Genomic DNA, 25,052 nt, shown 5'->3' with positions numbered 1-25,052 from the left:
GCCTTCCTGACCTCACCAAGGGCCTTCCTGACCCTTCATGTTGCTTCATGTTGCTGGATCTGCTGCGTGTCTTGAGCAAGGCCTCCCCTTCCTGGGGGCATCCTGAAGTCACGTCTAAAGCAACCATTTGCTGCCCTCAAGGTTGGGATTCCCACCAAGCCCCTGGAGTGCCCAGTGGGCCCTGAAAAGAGCCAGAAAGTTAGCCAGGCTGCCTGTATCCAGAACTCTGAGAGGTAGAGGCAGGGGGATCACAAGTTCCAAGCAAGATCCTGTCTCAAAATAAAAAATTATAAAGGGCCAGGAGGAGGGGCAGCGAGATAGCTCAGCGGACTAAGCACCTGCTTTGGTAAGTGCAGGGACCAGGGTTCCATCCCTGGGCCTGCATGCTGGCCCCGCCCCTGGGGTGTGCTGAGCCACGACCGAGGCTGGCTGTGGTGGCGCACACCTGTAATCACAGTGCTGGGGAGGCTGAAAACAGGAGGATTACTATGAGTCCAAGCTGTGTAGTGAGACCCTATACCAAATACATAAAATGAAAAAAAAGAAGGCTTTAGCTGTGGATGTAGCTCAATGTAAAGGTCCTGAGTTCAATCCTCAGGAAAGGGAAAAGGAAAGGATCCTGGAAATTTCTTTTTAAAAAACCTGCAACGCCCTGGTTTTAATTTCCCTACATAATCGCGACAGCCCTTGGAAATCACTATCATGTTTCACTGAGGAAACCAAGGTCTCGAGCCGGCCAGTGACTCACCTGAGGTTAGCGTGAGGCTGGCTACGCGCTGGAGTCTACAGCCCAGGGTTCCTCATTTCCTTTCTACTCATTCTCGCCCCATACCACATCCCTTCCATTTCCCACTGGCTCCTACCCAAACCACAGCCCACCCACTGAGACCTGCTTCTGGAAACTGAGGTCCTCCAAGCACCCTCTTTGGGGTCCTGCGGTTTCCATCACAAGGCCAAGCCCAGCAGCAAGGGGACCCCCTTGGTATCCCTGGAGCATGCCGCTGGTCCTCAGGAGGAGCAGCAGGCTGACAGTGACCTCAGGGCTGAGGCCTGTCGCAGCCTTCCAGGCAATTCACGTGTCACCAGTCATGATCATGCGAGGAACCTGGGTCAGGCCCTTGTGTTGTTCACAACGATTAATCAAGATCCTCTTATTGTTGGCTACTGGAGACGCAGCTGGCAAACTTCGCACCTTGGGGAACCTATGCTGTAGTGCACAGAGACAGACAAAGACAGATGAGATGTTCTCAGCAGCAAAATAATGCAGGGAAGGGGTCGCAAGTGCCGGGAGAGGGCTGCATTTCTTCACTGAGTGCTCAGGGAAGGTGATGTTCAAGCAGAGGTCTCTTGATTTTGGTACTGGGAATCAAACTCAGGGTCTCACACTTGCCAGGCAGGTGAGCTACATTCCCAGCCCCCCCCCTCCAGCAGAGAGTTTAAGGACACAATGAACTTTGCAGACATCTGAGAGAGTGTTCCAGAAAGAAGGAGGCAGAGGCGAAGGCCCTCCGGCATGAGTGGGCTTGTCTATAGAGCGAGCAACGTACAAAAATGTGAGACCTCCATTTGAGACAGGGTCTGTGGCTGGAAGGGACAAAGGATTCAAAAGTGAAGGCAGTGACAACGGTACGGGCTCAGGGGAGGTGGGAGAGAGGGACATCCTCAGAAGGCAGGTAGGGGCGAGCTTTCCGCGAGAGCACAGCTTGTACAGAGGCAAAGAAGCACGAGGCAGCCCTCACACACTCTGGAACCGGGGAGGGTCAAAGGATCAGCTGTAGCCCTTGAAGGGCAGGGAGGCCCCAGCATGGGGGTGTTGGGGATCCCCAAGAGAAAGTTGAGAGAGAGCCAGTGGGTTGTGGTCAGAGACAGCGAGAGTGGGTTCAGGAATGGAGAGGTCAGTTTTGGGGTGATGGCAGGAGAGGGGCAGGGGAGCAGGCAGAAGGGAGGACCATGTGGTCAAGGAGTAGAGTAGTAGGTAAGGTGGCCAGGCCTCCGGGGCGTGAGCAGAATTAGGAATACACGAGAGACCATCCTCTGCCTGTCCTCACTGTTGGTCTTGGCACATACCACACACACACACACACACACACACACACACACACAGTGGAGAGCCTCAGCCACCAGGGAAGTGGAGAAGTGAGCTACCAGCACTGGATGATTGCAAAGGACAGTGGCTCCCCTACATGTCCCCTCCGTGGACCTCTGACTGCTCCACGCAGACCCGATACTTTCTTGCCTGGCAGCCCTACTGGCAGCACGCGGGCGTGGCTGAGGAGCAGGGTACAGGAAGGGGAAGCCCCCTTGGTTTCTGTCTCATTGCAGAGACCCAGCAGGAAAACCCCACAAGTCCCAAAAGGAAAGTGGCAGTAGTAGGCCTTGGGGAAGAGCGAGAAACTCCCATCTTCTCCCTGAAGATGGGAAATCCAGTGTGGCTGAGGGCGGGGCTGAGCTGGAAGTGTCCTTGAGTGCCCAGCCCTCATGCAGGACTCTGTGGCCCGGCAGAAGCACGGGGTTGCTGTGGGTCCTGACTGCGCTCAGATCCTAACCCCATGAGCTCCAGCTCAGCCACAGATGGGGGAGCCTCGATCCTGACCAGTACCTGAGTCCCTGGCCCAGCACAAGCCTGAGTCCTCGTGTGATCACAGCCTCAGTCTGAACCTGGGCTACAGATGGCTGACAGAGTTCTAAGCCTAACCCTGACCAACCACAAATAGAAGCCCAGGTTGTGGACATCTCTGCCCCAGATAGACAGAGTAGGGTTATTGGCTCCAGATAAGGCTCTGGGTCCAGCCCTAAATCAAGTCCTGACCCTGGATACAGACAGAGCTCTAATCCTATAATACCATGGCCAAAGTCGCAGCCCTTGGCCCCAGATGGAGCCTTGGGCCTTGTCTTAGCCACCCTGGAGAGCTCCCATGCCGGCTGTGATATGGAGCTCCTGCCAGCCCAGCTCAAGGACTCATCCTAGTCACCATTGAGCACTGACTTCCCTCTCACCACACCCCCCTGCCAGGCATCTGGTAAGCCCGAAGAAAGTAAAGATGACTCAAAACCCCAGGCCTCCCAGGCGGGCAATCCCCTTACCTGGCAGTCCATCTTGCAAAGGACGGTAGACTGGTGATGCTCTTGGATGAATGCTGGTGACCCAGCGTAAAAGCATGAGGGGTTGAGCATCTGGAACCCTCCAGGGATAGAGCTGGATGGCTTCCCCAAGACTGAGGAGTGGAGGGAGCGCTGGGGCTGGGAGCTCAGCATCCAGTCAGGAGCTCAGATTGACTGACACCCCAGCCTCCCACCACACCCCCATCGCCCCCTCACCCCACCCAGGAAGGGAAACTACATTTCCCCATTTTAGCAAGAAGGAAGACTGATTGAATACAAAGCTGAAAGTACAAGTAGGAAGGAAAGTGGAACCGGGTGCAGCCCCCAGTATAAGACTCGCCTTCCGCGGGAGATGGCTGGAAGAGCAGGCTGGGCCCTGACATGGGCCAGACAGCAGGCGACCTTGGTTGGCGTGAGTCAGAGGCCAGGGCTGGGCGGAAGCTGGGGGGCTTGGCAGAGCCTGGGCAGAGGGTGGGAATGCTGCACTGGTGTGGCTGGGGGCGGCAGCCTGGCCAAGACAGAGGACCTGTGGCTGCTGGAGGGGGGCAAGGTGACAGCGTTGGGCTGGGCTGGTAGGGGGTGGTGCGAGTGGGGAGGGCTGGACCTGCGAGCTGAGCTGGAGCAGGACTAAGTGAAAGTTCTGGAGGGAAAGACTGCAGACCAGACAGTGTGGCTGAGGCTGAGGCAGAGGTCAACTACAGGAGGAGCAGCAGGACATGGCACAAGTGGGGTCTGAGCCATGGAGCCAGTCCTTAACTGAGTCAAGGGTCTTTAGTTTGAAATTTGGAAGGAGCCCAACCAGCAGCTGGTGGCTGAGGTACTTGGAACTGGACCCAGTGCTGGCGGCAGGGGGACAGGTGACAGGGGTGGGTAGGGCCCAGGGCTGAGGGTGAGGACGGACCCTTCAAAGACCAGGGCTGCAGACCCAAGGTCGGCCACAGGAGTAGGGAGGACCCGGCACCCAGGCCTCGGGCAGGGAGGCGGATGGTAGGAAATGTCACAGCTCCATCTGGATGGGCGGCACTCACCAGAGCCTGGGTGCCACTTGCCCCAACACAGCTGGGAACATTCTTCTTCTGCCCTGTCTGTGGGTGCCAGAGGGTCACAGTGGCTTCCAAACCAAGCACCCGAACCCAGGAGACCTTGGGCACTGCCCACTCCCTGTCAAGATCCGTGGGGAGAGTGGCCGCTCCCAGAAGCTCCCCTTTACCTCTGCTGTGGGCCATTTTGGGGGAGCTCAGGTGACAAGAGATCATGAATGGACAAGGAAGAAAGGGCCTGGAGGGGAGCGAGAGTCAGAGGGGCTTGGGGGGCAGTTTTGCTTTGGGTTTCGGGGAGAATTGTGTAACGTCCGTGATTGCTAGATTTCCTCACCACTCCAAGGAAGAAGCCACTGAACACTTCTCACTTCCCAGAGCTGCCACCCCCACAGCCCCTCTTTCCTCTTTCCAGGAAAACAGAGGGCTTGAAGCACCCTCAGAAGTTAGGCAGTCTAACTGCGTGATGGCACACACCCGTAATCGCCGCACTGGGGGGGGGGGGCTGAGGTACAAAGGCCTCTGTGAGTTTGAGGCCAGCCTGGGCTACATAGTAAGACCCAGTCTCAAAAAACAAATGAACAAGATAGTCCCCAATTTATAGATGGGGCCTGAGGCACAGAGATAAGAGGCATTTGCTCAGGGAAGACCAAGATAAAGAACAGAGCTTCTGCCTGGCAGACGGGGCCTCCTCCCCTCTGGCTGGCCCGCCCTCCCACTGCTAAACTGTGGGATTTGTCCCAGAGGCCCCAATGCAGTCTGAGCCACCTGCCTTAGAGAAGGTTGGGCCCATCAACCACACTGCCCCTGGGGCCTGGGGGGCCAGTTCAAAGCATCAAAGCAGCCTGGCTGAGTCCAAGGAATTCCTGGCAGTACAGAGTGTCCCCACCACTAGAACAAGTGGCTGCTACCTCTGAGTGTCCTGAGGAGAGCACATGGCCTCTGTCACTAGACAAGTCTGGCTGGCCACTTCCCTGAGTCCCATTTTCCTCTTCTGAAAAATGGGGAGAAAAAGAGTGAACAGGCAGCTGTGCGCGTTGCTGTTCAGGTTGTACACTGAAAAGGCATGTGGCCCAGTGAGTTGTGGGGGTCCAGAGCCAGCCACAGCTCTGCCCGCGAAGGTGGGCACTTTGTCCAGATGTGGTCTCCATCGCCGTTCTGAAGGGGCACTCTGAAGATGCCTGTGGAAGTGACTGCATAGAGCTTACGCACTGCCCAGGCTTGGGAAAGACAGGTCACCTTCCCTCTCCGTGATTCTTTTTATTTTCTTTTTGAAACAAGATCTCACTGTGTAGTTCAGAGTGGCCTTGAGCTCACTTTGTAGCCCAGGCTGGTCTCTAACTTGCAATGATCCTCCCGCCTCAGCCTCTCAAGTGCTGCGATTATAGGTGTGCACCATAGCGCCCAGCTCCTTCCTTTCGGGAATGTTTCTCAAGCCCTCCTCATTTCTGTTTTTCTTGCTTTTCGTTTCTTTAGACAGAGCCTTACTATTGCAGGCTGGCCTCCAGCTCACTGTGTAGCCCAGGCCGGTTGCACACTCACCCTCCCAGCAATCCTCCTGCCTCAGCCTCCCAAGTGCTGGGTTTACAGGAGTGCTTTGGGCTGAAGCCCTCTGCCTCTTCCCCTCCTCCTCTTTCCAGAGCTCAGCCTGCTGCTACGCACCTTGCTCCTGGTACAAACCAGCGTCTGGGGATTCCCGAGGCCACCAGGGAGGCCCACCCTGAGTGCGCAGGAGCTGCGTGCAGAGTTTACCATCAGCCTGCATCTTGCCAGGAAGCTGCTTGCGGAGGTTCAAGCCCAGGCCCACCACTTTGTGAGTCCCCCAGTGGAGCTGGCCCTGCCATGGGGAGCCCCCACCCGATTCCTCCCCCATCCCACCCCGCTAACGTCCCTCATGCCCCTCAGGCTGAATCACACCTGCCTGGAGTGCACCTGGATCTCCTGCCCTCTCAACTGCAGCTCCCCAACATGTCCCTGACCTTCCAGGCCTGGCGCCGCCTCTCTGTGAGTGACAGGGAGCTAGCGAGCTGCTTGGGACACGGGCGGTGGGTGGTAGGTGGGAGTCAGTGGACAGTGGAAAGGACAGCGACTTGGGGATGGTGTGCGAAAGCTGGGATTCCAAAATGGGGTCAGGAAGGAGGTAAGGGACGCTGGGCTGGGAAGGAGGTGGGGTATGAAAGAATGGGGGTGCATAAAGGAAGAGCAGAGGTGGCATTAAAGATGGGAAGGGGGATAGGCAGGATGAGAAGGGGTTTGGGGATGGGGGAGTCAGGTAGAGAATGGAGCAGGGATGGGGCATAGATGGAGTGGGGTGCAAAGGTGTGAGGCTGAGTCAGAATACGGAGGGGAAGGAGCCGGAGATGAAGAATAAGACAGAGGCTGGGCGCCACGCACACGTCTGTAATGCCAAAGCGGGGGCACCGGAGGCCGGCCTGGGCAACTCGGTGACCCAGGGAGACCCCGCCTCAGGATACAAAATAAAAAAGAGCCAGGATGTAGTTCGCATCCAAAGGCTCTGGGTCCAATATCAGTACCAGAAGAAAGAAAAGGGGGAGGGGGCCAGGGAGATGGCTCAGTGGAATAAGGGCTTCCTTGGCAAGCTCAAGGACCTAAATTCAATCCCCGGTTTGCAAAAAAAAAAAAAAAGAAAGAAAGAAAGAAAAAGAAAAGAAAAAAAGAAAAGGGGAGTGAAAGAAAGGAGGGAAAGAAAGATCAAAGAACAGCCTGTAAACTGCTCTTATTTATTTATTTTGTGTATTTTTAGGGAAGGGTCTACAGGTTGTTCAGGGTCTCACTACACAGATTGGACTTGTGATCCTCCTGTTTACAGCTTCCCAAGTGCTGGGATTACAGGCGCAGGCCACCACACCCAGTCTCAATTGCCATTTCAACTTGCCCTGGCAGGCCTGGGAATGAAAACTCCCAGCCCCTGCGCCTGCTTGCAGGCACGTTAGTCCGCTGAGCTATTTGGCCTGGCCCTAACAAATGGATTTTTTTTGGCGGTACCGGGGATTGAACTCAGGACCTTGCACTTGCCAGGCAAGTGCTTATTCTACTGAGCTATTTCCCCAGCCCAAGAAGAATGAAAAAGAAAGGGAAGAAGAAAAGCATAGGAATGTGGTGGGAGAGAGTTTGGAGAGAAAGAAGCCTGTGGAAGCCAGGCAGGGGTGGTGGAGGGGGGCATAGATGTAGAGCGATGGGGGCGGGGTTCACACTAGAGAACTTGGTGCTGTGCCTAAGAGATGGGACAGAGGGCAGAGACAGGATGGAGGGAAGAGCGATGAGCGTGGAAGGGAGGGGTGGACATAGGCTTGGGAACAATCGTGAGGATGGAGAGGAGCTTAGAGCTTGGAGTAGGACATGGAGAGAGGGGTGGGTTTGGTGGGGTCACTGCTGGCCTGGCCATCTTTTCTGACTCTTCTCCTCCCCTCAACAGGACCCAGAGCGACTCTGCTTCCTCTCCACGACTCTTCAGCCCTTTCACGCCCTGCTGAGAAGGCTGGGAAGCCAGGGGCGCTGGACCAGCTCAGAGAGGATGCAGCTGTGGACAGTGAGGCTTGATCTCCGAGACCTGCAGCGGCACCTCCACTTCCAGGTGCGCGCCCCGTCTCAGCCCTCAAGAGGGGAACACACGCAACTGTGGTGCCCTGGCCCCCTTTCAGGTCCCCCCACTAAGATCACGCATGTGTGTGTGTAGGTGTACCAGGCCTTGGCTCTGCCTCCCAAGTCTCTGCCTACTCTTAAGGGTTCCTCCTTAATGAGAAATTGAAGTACCCAGGACAGCCTCTGGCAGCAGCAGGGTCTACAGATAGATGGGCTCCCCCCTCCTCGCTCAGATTCTCCTGAATATTTCAAAGGGCAATAGAGGGCTGGGGAGCTAGCTCGGGGTCTAAGCACCTGCCTGGTAAGTGCAAGGACCGGGGTTCAATTCCTGATATCACATGCTGGTTAGGCCTGGAACCTGGCATGGTGGCGCTGGCCTATAATCCCAGGGATAGGATGTGTGTGTGTGTGTGTGTGTGTGTGTGTGTGTGTGTGTGCTGAGACAGGAGGATCACTATGAGTCTGATCTGAACTGTGTAGGGAGAACCTGTATTAAAAAAAAAAAAAAAGTCCAAAGGGCAACATAAGTTTTATCAAAAAGGAGAATAGAAAATGCAAGCAACAGGGCCGGGGAGATGGCTCAGTAGAATAAGCGCTTCCCTGGCAAGCGCAAGGGCCTGAGTTCAAGCCCTGGTTCCACCAAAAAAAAATGGAAACTAGAGCTCAGTCACCCCTCTGCTCATTTCTGATCCCATTTGAGACCATCCTTAAAGGCAGAGGAATCCTTGGACCCCATCTTCTCCAATCTTCTCCAGGGCAGCTGCAATCCGCTTGAGCCAATAGGAGAGCTGGGCTCAAGAACGGAATGACGGGTTGCTGCACTGCTGCCAGGCCTCAGCCTGATCTAAGTCTCTCCTCACAGGGGCTGGCTGCAGGATTCGACCTTGCAGGGGCAGAAGAGGATGAGGAGGAGGGAACGGGGCTGCTCCCAGGGGCACAGGAGTCCTGGCCTCAGCTGCTCTACACCTACCAGCTGCTGCACTCCCTGGAGCTGGTCCTATCCCGGGCTGTACGGGACTTGCTGCTGCTGTCCAAGGCTGGGCACCCAGGTCTGGCTCCCAGTTCTGATGGGGTGACCTTCTAGTCCCCTTCCCTCACCCTTGAGGACTTCAGGACCTGGTCCTGGCCAGAGGACAACCACCAGCTCATCTGCCTCAGACCAGGCAGAAGTTGTATCAGCCGCAGCCCCACCCCCTACCCAATAATTTAAAGCCCCTCCAGTCCATGGCAAATATTTATTTCTTGAATATTTATTTATTGTTTAGGAGATGATTTATTTATTGTTTCATCCTCAGACTGGGCCACTGTGCTGGGTGCCTAATAAAACCTTCTCACCTTCTCTCTGCTTTAGCATCTTGTCACAGAAGAGGTCCTTGATGCCCAAGGGGCAGCATGGCTACAGTGGAGTTGGTAGCCTCTGGCTACCCAGAATCCCTCACTGCTCTGACATCGGAGGATTCTGGTCCATCTTCTCTGACTGACCAGCTCGGTTGCCATAGTAACCATCAGAGTCCTGGGGCTGAGCTATATGATTTTGGAAAGTCAAGGCTGCTGGCCTACTACCCCTCAACCTTGGCTTCCATCTGGTGCCCTTCAGCCTGTGAACCACTTTCTTTTTGCTGAAGGGAAGAGTGTGTTTCAACCTGCAGCTCTCTGGAGGCTTGGGTGCAGAGGGAAGACTATGGAGAACAGACTCCATCCCCAGTCCTCTGTGCTATCTTCTGAACCGCTAGGCCAGGCTGAGGTGAGCAGGGCAAGGGTCCCTGGAGCAGAGTTTTCAGAGGCATAGGGTCCACCAGCCTGCACTAGAGTCAGATCCCCGAAGTCCAAGGTCTTCACAGACATTCTGGTCTTGTCCACTCCATGGATGAGACACCAAGAAGTGAGGCTCAGACAGTGGAAAGGGTGCAGGTGGCAGAGAGAGCCAGCAGAGGTAGGGCTCCTGGAGGCTCCTGAGCCTCACGCAGGGCAGGCTTTCAGAGGGACAGCAACTCTTGTCACTGGGGTTTCCGCTGGACCAGCCTGGCTTGCAACTCCTGCATCATGCCAGGGTGTGCCAGGCCAAACCTGTGGGAGAGACAGACTTGTGGAAGTGGGAGCCCGTAGCTTCCCTCTCCTCTTCCTCCTCCTCCTCCTCTTACTCCTCCTCCTCAATCAAAGTTCAGTGCCTGATGCTTACCCTTGTCCCCGGAACTTTTTCTTGACTGGCTCTGGGGACCCTCCAGACTGTGAAGGACTTGCCTCAGGGGCTTCCTCTAGCTGTAGAGGTTCCCGCTCAGGGGTGGACAGCACCTCCTCAGGTGGTGGACTGGGAAGGTCTTCCTGCTGCTGAGGGGTGGACAGCACCTCCTCAGGTGGTGGACTGGGAGGGTCCTCCTGCTGCTCCGGGGAAGATGTCCTCCAGAAAGAGGGCCGTGAACGACGCTTCCAGGAGCTTCGCTGCAGAAGCGCACGGTCTCGCAAGGCAGAGACATCCAGGCGGGAGCCAGGGAGCAGGGCCTGCAGCAAAGGAGACATGGAGCCCTGTGGTACTGGTTTCCAGGTCCTGCCCCTCCCTGATCCACTCCAGAGCCCTCACCTCACTCCAGCTGCTGTGAGTGTCCACTTTGTCACTTCCCAGGGCCTCTGCAGTCTCAGAGGACCCAGGTGCCATCTCTACAGGAGGCTGGAGTGTTGGCCACCCCTCCTGGTCCTGGATATCCTCCAGGTCTTCTAGAGAAGTCCCCTTGGCCTCTGTGCACTGGTCACCAGTTGCCGCCACATCGTCCACATCCAGCGGCTTCTGTGCCTCTCCCTCAGGATGGCGGTCCCCGTGCTGCCTGTCACTGTCCTCCCCCTGCCCTCTCACATGCCACTCTTCAGTCTCGTCTTCCAACAGTGCAGCTCCCCCAGCCTCTTCTCTCTCTTCAGAGTCCCAGCCTCTCCTAGCCTCTCCACCCTCTTCTTCCTGGCCTTCCCCAGCTAGGATGGCCTGGGCCTCTACTACCTCTGTAGTCAAAGGGCTGGTCTGTGCGACCTCTTGGTCCTGGAGCCTCAGCGCTGCCTCCTCCAGCCTCCCACCTTCCCTGGGTGAGCCGTCTGCCTCCCAAGGCACAGTGACCCCCACCACCCTGTCCTCAGTATCTTTGGTCTCTGACTCTCCCAGTGCCGGGCTTGGCCCTGCCTCTGTCCCTTGGTCTGCCTGCAGCTCCTGGTTCTCCACTACAGAGTCCTCTTTCTCCTCTACTCCACACACCAGAACCTCTGGCAGTTCAGACTCCCAGCCTCCTTTGACCTCGGCCTCCAAGGCCTGGTCTCCTGCAGCCTCCTCTTCAGCATCTGCTTTATCCTCCTGGGTAGTTTTGCTCTCTGTGTCCCCTCTGTACCAGATCTTCCAGTCTGCAGCCTCAAGGACTTCAGGAGGGACAGACCCCATGTGTTGGGGCTGTTCCGCCACCCCTGCTTCTGTCTCCTCTTTGCTCAGGCTTGGACCTGGCCTGTGCTCCTCCTGACACCCCTGTCCTTTCAGCAGACCTGTTGGCCCTGGGGCATCTCCCGCCAGCTCGGGCCCCTGCTTTTCAGGGACAACCCACTCCACCCTCAGTGTTTCTTGGCTCATCTGACCCTCCTGGCCCTTTACCCACATGAACTCCTCCTTGGGCATGGCCTCCAGGCCTGCTTCTGAGGCAGCCTCCGCTTCAGCCTCCTTGTGCAGGGCCAGCTCAGCCTCTGGGGCCCAGCACCTCTCTTTCTTTTCTGGAGGCTCTTCTGCTGGGGCCTCCTGCAGCCTGGCACCATCAGCCTTGACCTCTGGGCTCTGCCTGCTCTGGGCCTCTTTCCCACACGGACCTGTCTGACCCTCCGAGAGCTCCCCTGCCTCCACCCCTGGCTCCGGGGCTCCTGCAGCCTCCATCTTTGCCTTCTGGTTCTCAGCTGCATCTTCTGTTGCTTCAGTAACCAGGGCCCAGGGCTGTTTGGGGAGAGCCTGCACTTCATCCTCTGTCTTCTCATCCAGCTCCTCTTCCTGCTCTCTGTTGAAGGCCTCCTCTAGGGTCCTGATACTACTAGTAGCTTCTGAGAGCCTATCTCCTGGGACTAGCCCATCTTCCATCTCCCTGACTCCTGAGAGGTCAGCTTCCTCTCTATCTGAGGCTGCCCTGTCCACCTCCTTGACTAAGGTTGCCCAGGCCTCCTCCTTATGCAAGGTTATCCAATCTTCACACTCTGGCCCTGGGTCCTGGGTCCCTTGCAGCCCTATGCTTTGGCCAGCTTTCACTGCCACTACCTCCCCTTCCACTTTCCAGGGCCCTTGGGCTCCAGACACCTCAGCTTCTGCAACTGCTTCCCTGACCTCCGGCCATGTCTCCCCACAGTGCACAGCCACCTCCTCCTCCCTCTCAGCACTGGCCTTCTCCTTGGGCTCCCTGTGCCAGGGCAGCTCTGACTCCACCCCTCTGGCCATCCCAGGCTCTCTTGCCCTGACCTCTTCCTCCTCTTCCTCCTCCTCCTGTTCCCAGGTTCTCAGCGTCTCCCCTCTGTTCACTTCCTGCTCTTCAGCTGCTTGTCTTTCCTTGGCCTCACTGCTCCTGTCTCTGTGAGTCCCAGACCCTGCCTCAGAGGTCTTCTCAGCCTCTAAGAGAACACTCGGCTCTGGGCCCCTGCCTGCCCCAGAGTCCTGCCTACCTGCTTGGGACCCACAGGAGCTGCCTTCTCCCCACCCCCAGACCTGTTCTGCAGCTGAGCTGTCCTCCTCACCTCCTCCTGCCTCTCCAGGCCCTCTTGGCGCTTCAGCTCCCTCACTGTGGCCACCTCTAAGGCTGTGCAGGGACTCCTGGGCTTTCTTCTCCTCTACAATCTTCCCTGCCTTTCCTTCAGCCACCTCTCCTAGTTCCTGTGCCTCCCTCTCTACAGTGGGGACCGCATCACCCATGAGGTAGGAGACAAAGGTGCTGAGGGAATCCTAGAAGAAAAAAGGGAGGGGGCAAAGGCATTCAGAGGAGAGCCGGTGCTTTCCCTGGGGCCCTGGGCCAGAAGAGCCCTAGATAAAGAAGAGGACTCTGGGATCTGAGAGGGAGAAGAGGAATGTCCAGAGGGAACACAAAAAGACCCAGACTAGGGGTGTGGGGATCCATTTGTGGAAGTGGAGTATTGAAACCAGCCAAAAGGCTAGGTTAGGAGTCTGTCTGGCCCTAGGAAAGGAATCTGAGGCGAGGCTCAAAGCAGAAAAGATGAGTCCACAAAGAATGAGGGTGAAAGCCTGGCATTTCTGCCTCTCACCAGTGCCCCCCTTAAGGCTTGATGTAGCCCAGGGAGGTGTTGCCGGAGGAACTCCATCTTGTCTCTGTGCGTCCAGAAAGCTGCTAATGATTGTCCCAACCCACCTAGACAAGCCAGTCTTCCCCAGGACCTAAAGATACTTCCTCTTCCCCTGCCCCTCCCTGACACAGGGCTAACCTAGGCCCTGCCCACCTCCCCTAGGTCCACAGCAATCTCCGCCTCAGGCAAAGCAATGGGTATGCATTTCCCAGGGGCCTCTGTTGCATATTTGGAGCTCCAGGGAAGTGAGGGATGCTGGGAAGAAAAAGCAGTGGGTGGGAAATCTCAGACAAGGGGATGAGGGAGAGTGCAAGTGCAATGGAAGCCCCAGTGACTCAGGTCTTGACACTGGGGCCTGGGGGCAGCCACAACTGCCATTTCCGTCTCCCCCAGGCCACAGGGACTCTGTGAGAGGAAGCTGGGGTTTCTGCTTCCTGTTTTGCCTGTGGACCAGGAAGACTGAGGAGGGGGCTGGTGGGAGCTCTGGTTTCCATTTTCCTATCATTAATCATCCCCTAAGGGCACAAAGGAGCTGGGTCGGTGGTTCCGAGGCTCCTTCCTCTGCAACAGAACTTGGCTGAACTTTGTGTTGTGGTTGTGTGCACCTCCTACTGTGAGTTCCTTGGGCGCAGAGGCCAGGCTTGAAACACGGCTAGAGCCCTGCAGGGGTATGAAGCAGGCTCCCTGTTCTCATTGGTTGAGTGCCCTGGGCAACACACCGCACTGAAGGCCGGATGGTGGGCTAGTAGACTTGGGCACAGGCTTTTGGATGCAGTAGCTGTTCCGCAGGCAAAGGTCATAACGAAGAGGAGTCCCGATGCTGCTCTGCCACCTGCAGAAGGTAAGGGAATGACTCCTTATTTGGATTATGTGGAGTGGACTTCACTTTCCTAAGAGAGCATAGAATTAGAATTTTAGGCATCAAAGAAATCTAATCTAAGCACTCCTGCTGCTTCAGCCTGCTCAGTGACTCCCTGCCTCTACTGCTCTATTTTCTTAACGCTAAATTCGTCTCTGAGGTCACTTCTAGGTCCGATTTTGTTGAATCTTACTATTTTTTCATCTGTACAACCAAAAGTTGGGTCACTGTTTTGGTTGGTTTGTTTTGGTTTGGCGACAGGATGATTGGGGAAGGGGGTACTTAACGTCTAGAATTATTGGGCAGGTGTGGTCTTTGTTTTACATTTTTCAAACAATTTCTTAGGGCGGCAGATAAGACTACGAATGTCGCGTGGATGACCCTTTGTTCCTAGCTAGAACTGGTCTGGTCGGAGAGACTGGGCATGCGGCCATATTTGTTTCTGGCAAGCGAGGCTGCTGGGAGACGGGCTGAAGCCGCGCAGGCCGTGACGGCAGGAGCCTGTCGCGGCCGTGAAGCGGCTAATCAAGGCGCTGCTTTGCTGCTCCCTCCCTCTCAAGTGTAAAATCAGTGGTTGTGCTGGCCTCTTTTTCATGCACCAAAACTGAGAAGGTCCAACGCGGAGACCGAAGGAAGACCCGGAAGTGGGCAGGATCGCCCGTCACGTGATGGGGCAGCAGCGTTTGCCTCACGTGACAGCAGCCCGGCGGCTACCTGGCGCGGAACGCCGGGCCGCTCTTAAAGGTACAGGCCGTAGGGGGTCCGCACTGTCTACGCGGGCGGGGGCAGAGCCCGACCGGTGGGCGTGGTCGGGCTGGAGGGCGCCAGGCGGGGTCCGGGGCTCCGCTGACAGATCGCGGGGCGCGATCGCGGCAGGCTGCTGGAGCTGCGGCGGACCGTGGGGCGTTGGTCTCTCTCACCTGCCGCAGACTCTCCTCCCCCAGGCTGGAGCCAACTTTGAGCCTTCTCTGGCTTTGGACCCATCGGGGGACCTGAACTGGACGCCATGGGATGCTGTGCGGGCTCGCGGCGGCACCTTTCGGATTCTGAGGGTGGGTGTTGGGACCGCCCTCCTGGAGTGACCACCGGAGGGGCTCGGAGGCTGGCTCGGCCAGAAGACGCGGGCCCTGACCATGGTCTGGGGTCATGCGCTGTTCTCTTCCAGGGGAGGAGGCTGCCCCGGAGCCCCGAGCCCCTCTGTTGGAGAATCGGGGTGCGGCTCAGTGGAAGAATGCGGTGGGCTTCTGGTGAGTGGCCAGAGAAACCAACAAAATACGTGTGACAAGTGGAAAGGTGGAGACAAGGACTGAGCTGTGTAGAGGAGCTGACTTAAGTTTGGGGGGGGGCCTGCCCCTTAGCTCAGTTCTTTAAGTGGCTGCTTCAACAAAGCAGTCAGGCTCAGGTTGCTGTGGTTCGATCCCCACAACACAAGACAGCCAGTCATGCCTTGAAGGCATTCGAAACAAACAAAAAAAAAAAACAAGTTCGGTTTTTTTTTTTGTTTTTTTTTTGAGACAGGCTCTGGCTATGCAGCTGAAGCTGACCTTGAGCTCACTTGGTAGCCCAGGCTGGTCTTGAACTCCCAACAATCCTCCAGGCGTACACACCTGGCCACAAGTGTTTACTGAGTCCACTACCTGCCTGTGACTTTGCCAGATTGTACTTACTGACTTAATCACGTTGACCACCCCCTGCAGGGTTACTTACCTACAGGTTGTAACATTTTATAATGCATGTAGTTTAAAAAGAAAGTCTAAATCACAACTTCAAATGGAACACCAGTATTTCCCAAGTGCTATCCATACATCCATTGGTGCTACAACTTTTTTAGAAAGATCACCTAGATTAGATGTGGGGTGCATGCCTGTAGTTGCAGGACTCTTGGTTGGGCAGGAGGGAATCTGGCCTCAGCCACTTGGTGACTTAGTAAGAGCCTGTCTTAAAATTAAAAAATACAAAAAAATGAGGAGGTAGCTCAGTGTGAAGGCCCTGGATTTAGTCCCCTGAGTCTTAGGAAATCTTCTAGTGTTAGCCTAACTGTGGAAGGCTTTGGTTGGACATGGCTTCCCATGTGACTCTTCGTTTTTTGTGTTTTGGTACTGGGAATCGAACTCGGGAGTTTGCGTTTGCCAGACAGGCGCCTGTGCCCCTGACTTACATCCCCGGCCCCCATGTGACTCTTTGGAAAAGTGACTTAACCTCTCTAAGCCTCAGTTTCCTCAGCAGTAAGGTAGGAAGAGCCACATCACAGGCTTGTGAAATCTGTGACACGGGGCCCACTTTCTTGCCTCCCACTCAGCCCAGCTCTAAGAGATAAAAGTAAGTGAAGATCTTTTATGGATCATAAGGGCTTTGGTTTCATTTTGATCCCTGTGGCGCTATGTGTGGTAGCTAGCAGAGAAATTATATCCTTAGCTTTTACACAAGGCAGGCTGAGGCCATTTAAATAAGAAACAGCAGGTTTGGAACTTGAACCTTCGTGGGTTTTGTGTGTGTGTGTGTGGTTTTTTTGATTTTTTTTTTCCTTCTTTTGAGACAGCATCTTACGCAGCTCAGTCTGGCCATGAACCCACTTTGTAGTGCAGGCTGGTCTTGAACTCACAATGAACCTCCTGCCTCAACATCCTGAGCGCTGGGATTACAGGCATTCACCACCAAGTCCAGCTAATTTTTGGGGGTTTTTTTTGGTCCCAGGAATCGAACTCAGGACCTTGCCCTTGTCAGGCATGTGCTGTGCTACTGAGCTATATCTCCAGCCCCCTGAACCTTTGGGTTTTAAGCCCCAAGATTTTTTTTATTGTATCACAGTGTATTTGTGGATGGAAAATGCCCAGGAACAGAGTTGTTTGTGGGAGCTCTGAGATCTCTCCCTGGGGAGGACTCAGAACTTGGAGGTGAACCTGATTCTGTGATCCCAAAGCCTCTATTTCTAACCTCAGTGCTGAAAGAAGCTAAAATCTGGTGCTAGAGGAAAAAAAAGCAGAAGCTGATTGGAGGACGCAGGTTAGGGGGACCCACACGGGCTCTGCATAGACGGTGGCCTGACACCAAGTGAGGGTCTGCCTGCCTCATTCCAGGATCCTGGGCCTTTGCAACAACTTCTCTTATGTGGTGATGCTCAGTGCTGCCCACGACATCCTGAGACAGGAGAGGGCGTCTGGGAACCAGAGCCATGTAAGTCAGCCCCTCGCTGCCACACCACCACCGAGGTTGGTTTCTGTGGGGAGAGATGGTTTCACCTGAGGTGGAAGACGCCTTAAAAACTTCATATTAAAAAAAAAAAAAAAAAAAACTTCATAGAGTGAGGTGGCCAATCAGTGGGGCAGGGGGCTAAAGTTGCTCACCTCCCAGACCCCTAGGGAAGAAAGATTTTTTGGTCTTTTTGAGACAGGATCTCACTATGCAACTCAGGCTGGCCTTGAGCTCACTTTGTAGTCCAGGCTGGTTTGGAACTCCCAAGGATCCTCCCGCCTCAGCCTCCCAAATGTTGGGCTTACAGGCGTGTGCCACTGCGCCTGGTTTAAGGGCAGGAAGAGGTTTAGGAGATCTTTGGGCATTGGGTTGACAAACTGCAAGGGGCTGGGAGGCTGGGGACCTAGCTTAGTGACCGCACACTGGCCGAGCATGTGTGAAGCCGTGGGTTCACTGCCAAGCCCCCCAGGAAAAGGATGCGGAGGGTTGATGTGGCTAATCTACGGCAGGGCTGACTCGAAGCCATCCTTCAAGTTAAGCAGCTGTGACTGGGGCCTTGTCCCCTTCCTGCCTCCCTAGAAGAAAGACATCATTTTCTCCCCTCAGGTGGACCCAGAGCCAACGGCCATGCCTCACAACAGCTCATCTCGATTTGACTGCAACTCTGTCTCCACGGCTGTGAGTCCGCCACTGGCTCCCCGGGAGCAAGACATTTCCATCCCCAGCCCCTCACACCCAGCCTGCCAGCTGTGGCTGTGATTATAGAGATTGCCACCGTGAGCGGCATCAGCTAACTCACGTCTCCCACGCTGCTCTTGTGAGCTAAGCATTGTAGGACCCCCATTTCCCAGATGAGGAAACTGAGGTTCAGAGAGAGTCAGTTCTTTGGCACATGGTGAAAGGATACCAAGGCCTGTGTTTGTTGCTGCCTTTCCTCTGCCTCTTGGCTGGGAGAGTTGTCTCAGGGATGGTCTGGGGTCACATCTTTTCCTTCTGTCCCAGGCGGTGCTCCTGGCAGACATCCTCCCCACCCTGGTCATCAAATTGCTGGCTCCTCTGGGCCTGCATCTGCTGCCCTACAGGTCTGGTCCTGAGGGGGGCAGCTGGGAGGGGAAGGGAGTGGGCGAGACGCCGGGGAGTGGAGCCCCGAGGCCGAGCCGCTCACCCTTCTCTCACCCCCAGCCCTCGGGTTCTCATCAGTGGGGCTTGTTCTGCCGGAAGCTTCATCCTGGTTGCCTTTTCCCACTCCGTGGGGACCAGCCTGTGCGGTGGGTGTAAAGTTCTATATCAGGGTCGTTGGCCTCAGTGATGGTGGGGGGTGGTCTCCCCAGCTTCTGAAAGGAAAGGGATTATTTCAGTGGCCCGCAGAGGGCTGTGAAGGCTGCCCTGTATAGGAGCTGGGAGACAGGGCAGCCTGGAAGGAGCAGTGGGGGTAATAAATGGATGGAAGCAGGGTGGAGGCGGAAGGGCTCTCGGGAGACCTGCTCTTGGATGGAGAACGGGTGGGCCGAGGGATCATTCTGTGCAAGAAGTAGGAAGAGGAGTTGGCCCCAGTTCTGATCTGGACCTGGCCTTCCCAGGGAGTCCTCTCTCAGCCCTCTGAGCCAGTGCAGAGAAGGCCATGGTCAGAGTCCTTGAGGGCCTGGAACTATTGGGGAAAGGCCACCTCCACATTTGTCCTCCTCCCAGGTGTGGTCCTGGCCAGCATCTCCTCAGGTCTTGGGGAGGTCACCTTCCTCTCGCTCACTGCCTTCTACCCCAGGTGAGCAGGTGGGAAGGGATGAGAGAGCTCCTCTTCCTTCTCCCCTCCCCTCCCCTCCCCATTCCCTTTCTTCTTCCCCTTCCTCCTAACCCTGCCCCTGCTGAGTGTGTCTGCTTTCTCCTTCCCAGGGCAGTGATCTCCTGGTGGTCCTCGGGCACAGGTGGCGCAGGGCTGCTGGGAGCACTGTCCTACCTGGGCCTCACCCAGGCTGGCCTCTCTCCTCAGCACACCCTGCTCTCTATGCTGGGGATCCCTGGCCTACTGCTGGCCAGGTGAGTGGCCCTGGTGGGATGGAGGGGACGGGAGTAAGGAGAACGCCTTCGTGATCCCAGTCTGCAGATCCTTCTGGCCTTGTTGTGGCAGGGGAGGGATTCTGGACTCACAACAGCCCTAGATTCCAATCCCGGAGCTGCCACCTGTTAGCTGTAGTGGCCCTGGACCTCTCTGACCCCCGTTTCCCTGTATCTCAAATGGCAGTGGTTGCCCTTGCTTTCCTGTGAGCGGGAAGTGCTCCACAGATGTGTGGCTGAGATGATCTGGGGTTGGGCAGGGATGGGCTTCACGCCCATGCTGTATTTTCATGGGCGTTAGGAAATGATTTTAACCAGCCAGTCACAGATTGTGGCTTAGGTCTAAGACAGTGCCAGGCAGAAAAGGGGAGTCAGTGGAAAGAAAATATTTAGTAAAATATTTATGTATCAGAAGAGTGTAGGGGAAGCCGGAGTGTCTGGTAGAACAATAAGAAAACAGCTGGCCCCTAGGTGTGAGCCAGCAGTCAGACAGGGCCTGGTAAGAACAAGGAGGGAGACAGACTTTGACTCCAAGCCAGGCAGGATCTGCCCGCAGTTGGGCCTCTCGAGGCCAGGCCAGGCTGCTCAGGCACCATGAGCTGCCGGCCACTGGAAGCAGGCAAAAGTGGGGGCGGCGGGGCAGGGAGTGGCCCTTCGGGTCCCTGACTCTTCATTCTGTTCATGCCAGCTACTTCCTGTTGCTCACGGCGCCCAAGCCTCAGGACCCTGGTGGGGAAGATGAGGCAGAGAGCATAGCCCGGCAGCCCCTCTTAGGCACAGGAGCCCCAGGGCCAGGTAGGAGGCTCCCACCCCCCACCCCCCACTCCCCGATTCTTTCCTCCAGGTTTTAGTCTGTTCCTCTCTGCAGTGGACTGGGGGGCGGAGGGAGCTGGTTCAAGTCAGAGCATTGGTCTGGCTGAGAGCCACTCGGGGGCCTGGCTGGGGAATGGCGGTGCCAAGGTGAAGTTCACGAGCCAATCAGTGGGTCAGAGAGAAATCATTCTCAGAGTCAGATAAGCTCTGGAAGGGTGTGAAAGTAGTATGACAGTTGAGGGGAGTGGGGAGAGGCTAGGAGTTTCATCACCTACAGAGAACACCCTCTGTGTGTGCGTGTGTGTGTGTGTGTGTGTGTGTGTGTGTGTGTGTGTGTTTAGGGAAGGGTCTACAGTGTTCAGTGTCTCACTACTAGATCAGACTTGTAGTGATCTGCCTGTTTACAGCCTCCCAAGAGCTGGAATTATAGGCGTACCACCATGCCCAGTCTCAGTTGCCATCTCAGTGCACCCCAGGGATTGAACCCCTGGCCCCTGCGCCTACTTGCAGGTGCTTTAATCCACTGAGCTATTTGGCCAGTTCTAAGACCTTCTGAAGGAGGTGATATTTGGACCAGAACTTGACTGTCAAGCAGTAACCTTTGGGAACTTCTGGGTGAGGAGGTTTCAGACAGGAATAGCACGTGCTAAGGCCTTGTGGTAGAAATGAGCTTGGATGCCCTAGAAACAGAAGAGCCAGCGTGGCTGGGGGAAGGGGGCACTGGCCATCTGTTGAGCTATGTAAGAGGGATGGAGAGATCTCACCTGGTTAACTGCTTTGATTGATTGATTGATTTTTGTCAGTGGGAGGAGTGACCCTAGAGCCCCATGCACACTAGGCAAACCACCCTACCACTGAACTACGTGAAGTCTACATCCCATGAAGTTTACCATCTTAACCCCTTTTAAGTGTGCAGACCCGCGGCCTTTGAGCGTGTTCACGGTGTTGTGTCAGCGAGGTGCTTCTTGGCCAGGGCCATCTAGGACTGGTCTTCCGTGTGCCCGTTCCATCCGCACCCCCTTCCTGCTCCCCACAGGCGCCGGCTGGAACCTCTCCCTGCAGGAAAGGTGGACAGTGTTCAAGGTGTGGACGGCGGCTGTGCGCGCCTGTGGTCAGCGGCTGTCTCCGGCCTTTTGCTCATTCCTTCTGACCCCTCCAGGGCCTGCTGTGCTACATCATCCCCTTGGTGCTGGTCTACTTCGCCGAGTACTTCATCAACCAGGGACTTGTGAGTGAGGGGTGCTGAGGGGGGCACAGGCGGCGCGAGGCGGCCGGGGACCCGCGTGTCCACGTGATGTGTTTTTCCTGTCTGGTCCGTTGCAGTTTGAGCTCCTGTTTTTCCGGAACACATCCCTGAGTCACCCTCAACAGTACCGCTGGTGAGAGGAGTGAGGGCTGGGGGCAGGTGGCAGTGGCCCGACCTGAGGTGACGCCCAGAGGCGCTTCCTCCTGCTTCCTGCTCCCTGCCTCAGGTACCAGATGCTGTACCAGGCCGGCGTCTTTGCCTCTCGCTCCTCTCTCCGCTGCTGTCACATCCGCTTCACCTGGGTGCTGGCCCTGCTGCAGGTATTTCGCCCCGCCTGATGCTCCGCTCCACCTTGGTTCACAGCTTCATACACACATTTCTAAGCCAGGGGGACGACTGAGACCAGCTCTGCGTGTGTTCTTCGCACCTTCAGGAGCTGCACAGTCCTACCTGCAAATGTTTCATTTCACTCCGATAGCTGTGTGACTGGGGCAGGACTGCACACTCCAATCCTCCATTGCCCCAACTATAAAGCGGGCGTGGGAGTGGCAGAGTGCCTGCCTAGCGTGCATGGGTGGGGCCTTAATCCTGAGCACTGCGAACAGTAAACCAAAACAGAGGTCAGGGACTAGAGACGAGCTTACTGGCTTAGCATGCACAGGGCCCTGGGTGTCTTCTGCAGCACTACAAATCTGGATGGGTGATTGATTGATAGATAGGTATGCATATATATATACAAATGAATAACCAGGCTGGCACAGTGGCGCACACCTGTGATCCCAGTACTCGGGAGGCTGAGGCAGGAGGATTACTGTGAGTTTGAGGCCAGCCTGAGTAGTGAGACCCTGTCTCAAAAAGAACCAAAATAGAATCAGTGACATTGTAGCCAAGGAAATTCTGAAACTTCCCTTGTCCTACAGCAGTCTATACTTTGTAGCCCACAAATACCATTCTCCACAGTAATCTAACAGGAGTTCCACGAGACCCACACTGCAGCCATAGCTTCTGCAGTTTGTGGATGAAGGTAGCTGTTGAAATAAACCTTCAGGGGCCAGGGAGATAGCTCAGTAGAATAAAGGCCCTGAGTTCAATCCCTGGTTCTGCCAAAAAAAAAAAAAAAAAAAAAAAAAAATGAAATAAACCTTCAACTACAGGCTAAGTATTCCTAGTCTGGAAATCTCCCACCCATTTTGCAACATGTTTTTTTTTGTTTTGTTTTGTTTTTTTTCTGAACGGGGGATTGAACTCAGGCCCTTGTGCTTGCCAAGGAAGCGCTTACTCTACTGAGCCATCTCCCAGGCCCCTGCAACATGGTCTTGCTGAGTTGCCTGTGCTGGGCTCCAGCTGTTGGTCCTCCTGCCTGTGGGTCCCAGAGTGGTAGGATTAGGCTGTGCACTGCCACACCTACCTAGGAACTCAATTCCTCAGTTTTGTAACTAAGAGGAAGTAAGAAACGGCACGCACACGTGTGCACGCACACATGATGGAGACGGAGCCCAGCGAGTTCTGAGCTATAGCCCAGCCCTTTGTCTTACCTCCTCTTGAGAACCTGGGCTTACTAAGCAGTTCAGGTTGGCCTTGACGCCCAGTCCTCCTGCCTCAGCCCTCTGGGTAGCTGAGATTGCAGGCATGTTCTGCTGCGCCCAGATAGATTGTTCAGGCTGGTTTTGAGCTCGCTATGCTACCCAGGCTGGCCTCAGACTCGCTGCGATCCCTCCTGTCTCAGCCTCCTGAGGGCTGGGATGACAGGCGTGTGCCACCGTGCCTGGCTTAGTTAACACTATGATGTCATGGCAAGAGTATGTAAATATTTTCTCACCTTCCTTAAAATGACCATTGCTGCCAGCCCAGGGCTTATACACACAAAGTCGCAACTGTGTTGTAAATTGTGCTGCCAACCATTGCCAGTTCTTTTAGGTGACGCCGAAACGCGTCGCTTATGGTTTCAGGTACCAGCTCAACCAAGGCTGCCCCCAGCATTAGGGCTGTCACATTTATTGCTTTTACAGGAAGTACTTGACCCAAAGCCACAGTGGTTGCAGGGTCTTGCCCTCATAGCACTATTACTAGGTCATGTTCTTCCCCATGTAGATCTCTGAGCGTACCTCAGACTTCCTGCTTTAGGACCTGTCAGGGGCAGGCCTAGGTGGTATGTTTAACAAAGTCTCCGGATGGTTCTTGAGGACGTGACCTGTGTGATCCCCCAGGTAGTGGCCTGTATGCTGGGGAAGCCACACAGTGCTCTTGGCACCAAGGAGGGATCTATACCCTCGGTGGGACATCAAGGAAGCTTCCAAAAGGGAGAAAGCCTCTAAACCAGGGTTTCTCAAGTCTTGCTACTCTTTTTAAGACAAGGGTTTCACTGTGCAGTTCAGGCTGGCCTGGAACTCACTTTGTATCCCAGGTTGGCCTCAAACTTGCAGCGATCCTCCTGCCCCAGCCTCCTGAGTTCTGGGATTGCAGGTGTGTGTCACCACGCCCTGCTCAGCCTTGCTCCTTTTGTCGCACGGGGCCAGGTCATGCCCGTGTGGCGCTGCCCTGTGCATAAGTGTCCCTGGCTCCTACCCACCGTGTGTAGCAGTGATACTTCCTGACATTGCCAAATGTCCCTGAGCTCACTAGTCTCACCCAGGAGAACGAGGGAGAGAAGAATGCTTAATCCAGGAGCCCTTGAAAGCAGGCAGTGAGGTCATATGGTGGGCATGGCCCCCATGGAGGTAGAAGGCCAAGTGAGGGACCGTAGAACAGCAACAAGTGAGGAGGAGGAGGAGGAGGAGGAGGAGGAGGAGGCTCTGCGGTGCTCGTGGCCCAGCCAATGTTGGGGTTTGGTCAGTGTCCCCCAGATCCAGGGGTTGCTGGATGAGATGTGCAGCCTCCCACCCTCCCTCAGCCCTGCCCTTCAACTGCCCACAGAGTCTCAACTTGGCCTTCCTGCTGTTGGCTGTGTTGCTGGACTTCCTGCCGAGCATATACCTCGTCTTCCTGATCATTGTGTATGAGGGGCTCCTGGGGGGTGCGGCCTACGTGAACACCTTCCACAACATTGCCCTGGAGGTCAGTGCCCCTGGCAAACGGGGATGTCCTGGGGGGCAGGTGGTCCAGGCCTGTGACCTTCAGCCCGAAGCCTCACCTCTGCTCTCTGCCCCCAGACCAGTGATGAGCACCGCGAATTTGCCATGGCGGCCACCTGTATCTCTGACACCCTGGGGATCTCGCTATCGGGCGTGGTGGCCTTGCCTCTGCATGACTTCCTGTGCCACCTTCCATGACACTGACACAGCTGTTGGGGTGCAGGACACACTGACCTTCGCATAGGAGCCGGTGAGACACCCAGGCCCGCCCCAGAGCCTGCCTTCCACAAGCTGTGCCCTGGGCCTCCCCTGCTGGGCAGGATGACAAGTACGGGGATGTCACCCGCTTGAGCGTGGGCAGCCTCTCTCGCACCTCCCAGCTGGTCTGGGGGCATCGCTTGGCATGTTACTCTCAATAAACATTTTTTATCAGTTGACTTTCCAAAACAGTTGGAAAGTCAGTTTTTCTTTCCAAAACAAAAATTCTTGTATTACAAACATCACGCACAAGCCCATTTTGGGATATATGCAGACATGGCGCCTAGACATGGGGCGGAAAAGAGAGGACTGATTGCAAGTATAAAACAGGTTGGACTGTTGGGGTACAGTACGCCCAGAGGAGGGGAGACCAGCGGCAGAAGCTCGGGGTAATGGAAATATGCAATAGAAAATGAATATGTCTGTCTTACTCGGATGGATGCTGCTCAAGGGAACAGGAGTAAAAATGAAACTAAAACATTGCTCTGGCGGCATTGCTACTGATTCAGGCCCTAAGGAAAGGC

General features: G+C 55.5%; 3 protein-coding genes across 5 annotated transcripts; 2 read left to right on the top strand and 1 right to left on the bottom strand.

Annotated features, from left to right (window-relative positions):
- Window positions 1-3,483: 3,483 nt before the first annotated feature.
- On the top strand, window positions 3,484-9,384 carry Il27 (interleukin 27). Its single transcript, XM_004623145.2, has 5 exons — window positions 3,484-3,514; window positions 5,780-5,952; window positions 6,045-6,143; window positions 7,576-7,734; window positions 8,605-9,384. Exons 1-5 carry the CDS (start codon window positions 3,484-3,486, stop codon window positions 8,824-8,826), a joined length of 684 nt encoding a protein of 227 aa, XP_004623202.1. The 3' UTR covers window positions 8,827-9,384.
- Apobr (apolipoprotein B receptor) lies at window positions 9,381-13,085 on the bottom strand. Its single transcript, XM_004623144.2, has 4 exons — window positions 12,999-13,085; window positions 10,321-12,681; window positions 9,922-10,241; window positions 9,381-9,809 (listed from the first exon to the last, which is right to left on the bottom strand). Exons 1-4 carry the CDS (start codon window positions 13,053-13,055, stop codon window positions 9,740-9,742), a joined length of 2,808 nt encoding a protein of 935 aa, XP_004623201.1. The 5' UTR covers window positions 13,056-13,085; the 3' UTR covers window positions 9,381-9,739.
- Window positions 12,565-24,692, top strand: Cln3 (CLN3, battenin). Of its 3 annotated transcripts, XM_023719491.1 has the most exons (18): window positions 12,639-12,654; window positions 13,827-13,878; window positions 14,509-14,640; window positions 14,826-14,948; window positions 15,062-15,143; window positions 16,974-17,070; window positions 17,695-17,766; window positions 18,091-18,170; window positions 18,271-18,356; window positions 18,778-18,850; window positions 18,979-19,122; window positions 19,829-19,935; window positions 20,990-21,036; window positions 21,113-21,181; window positions 21,277-21,332; window positions 21,426-21,519; window positions 24,113-24,253; window positions 24,349-24,692. In XM_023719491.1, exons 4-18 carry the CDS (start codon window positions 14,903-14,905, stop codon window positions 24,466-24,468), a joined length of 1,314 nt encoding a protein of 437 aa, XP_023575259.1. In that variant the 5' UTR covers window positions 12,639-12,654; window positions 13,827-13,878; window positions 14,509-14,640; window positions 14,826-14,902; the 3' UTR covers window positions 24,469-24,692. The 3 variants fall into 3 exon arrangements, with proteins under 3 accessions (XP_004622991.1, XP_023575259.1, XP_023575208.1); XM_004622934.2 differs by lacking the exon at window positions 13,827-13,878 and having other exon boundaries at window positions 12,565-12,654; XM_023719440.1 differs by lacking the exon at window positions 12,639-12,654 and having other exon boundaries at window positions 13,789-13,878; window positions 14,841-14,948.
- The last annotated feature ends 360 nt before the right edge of the window (window positions 24,693-25,052 follow it).

This window comes from Octodon degus, unplaced genomic scaffold, assembly GCF_000260255.1.
Source record: "Octodon degus isolate 3935 unplaced genomic scaffold, OctDeg1.0 scaffold00001, whole genome shotgun sequence".
NCBI classification, from domain to species: Eukaryota; Metazoa; Chordata; class Mammalia; order Rodentia; family Octodontidae; genus Octodon; species Octodon degus.
The sequence above is the reverse complement of the archived record's forward strand: the minus strand, read 5'-3'. Positions and strand labels throughout refer to the sequence as shown.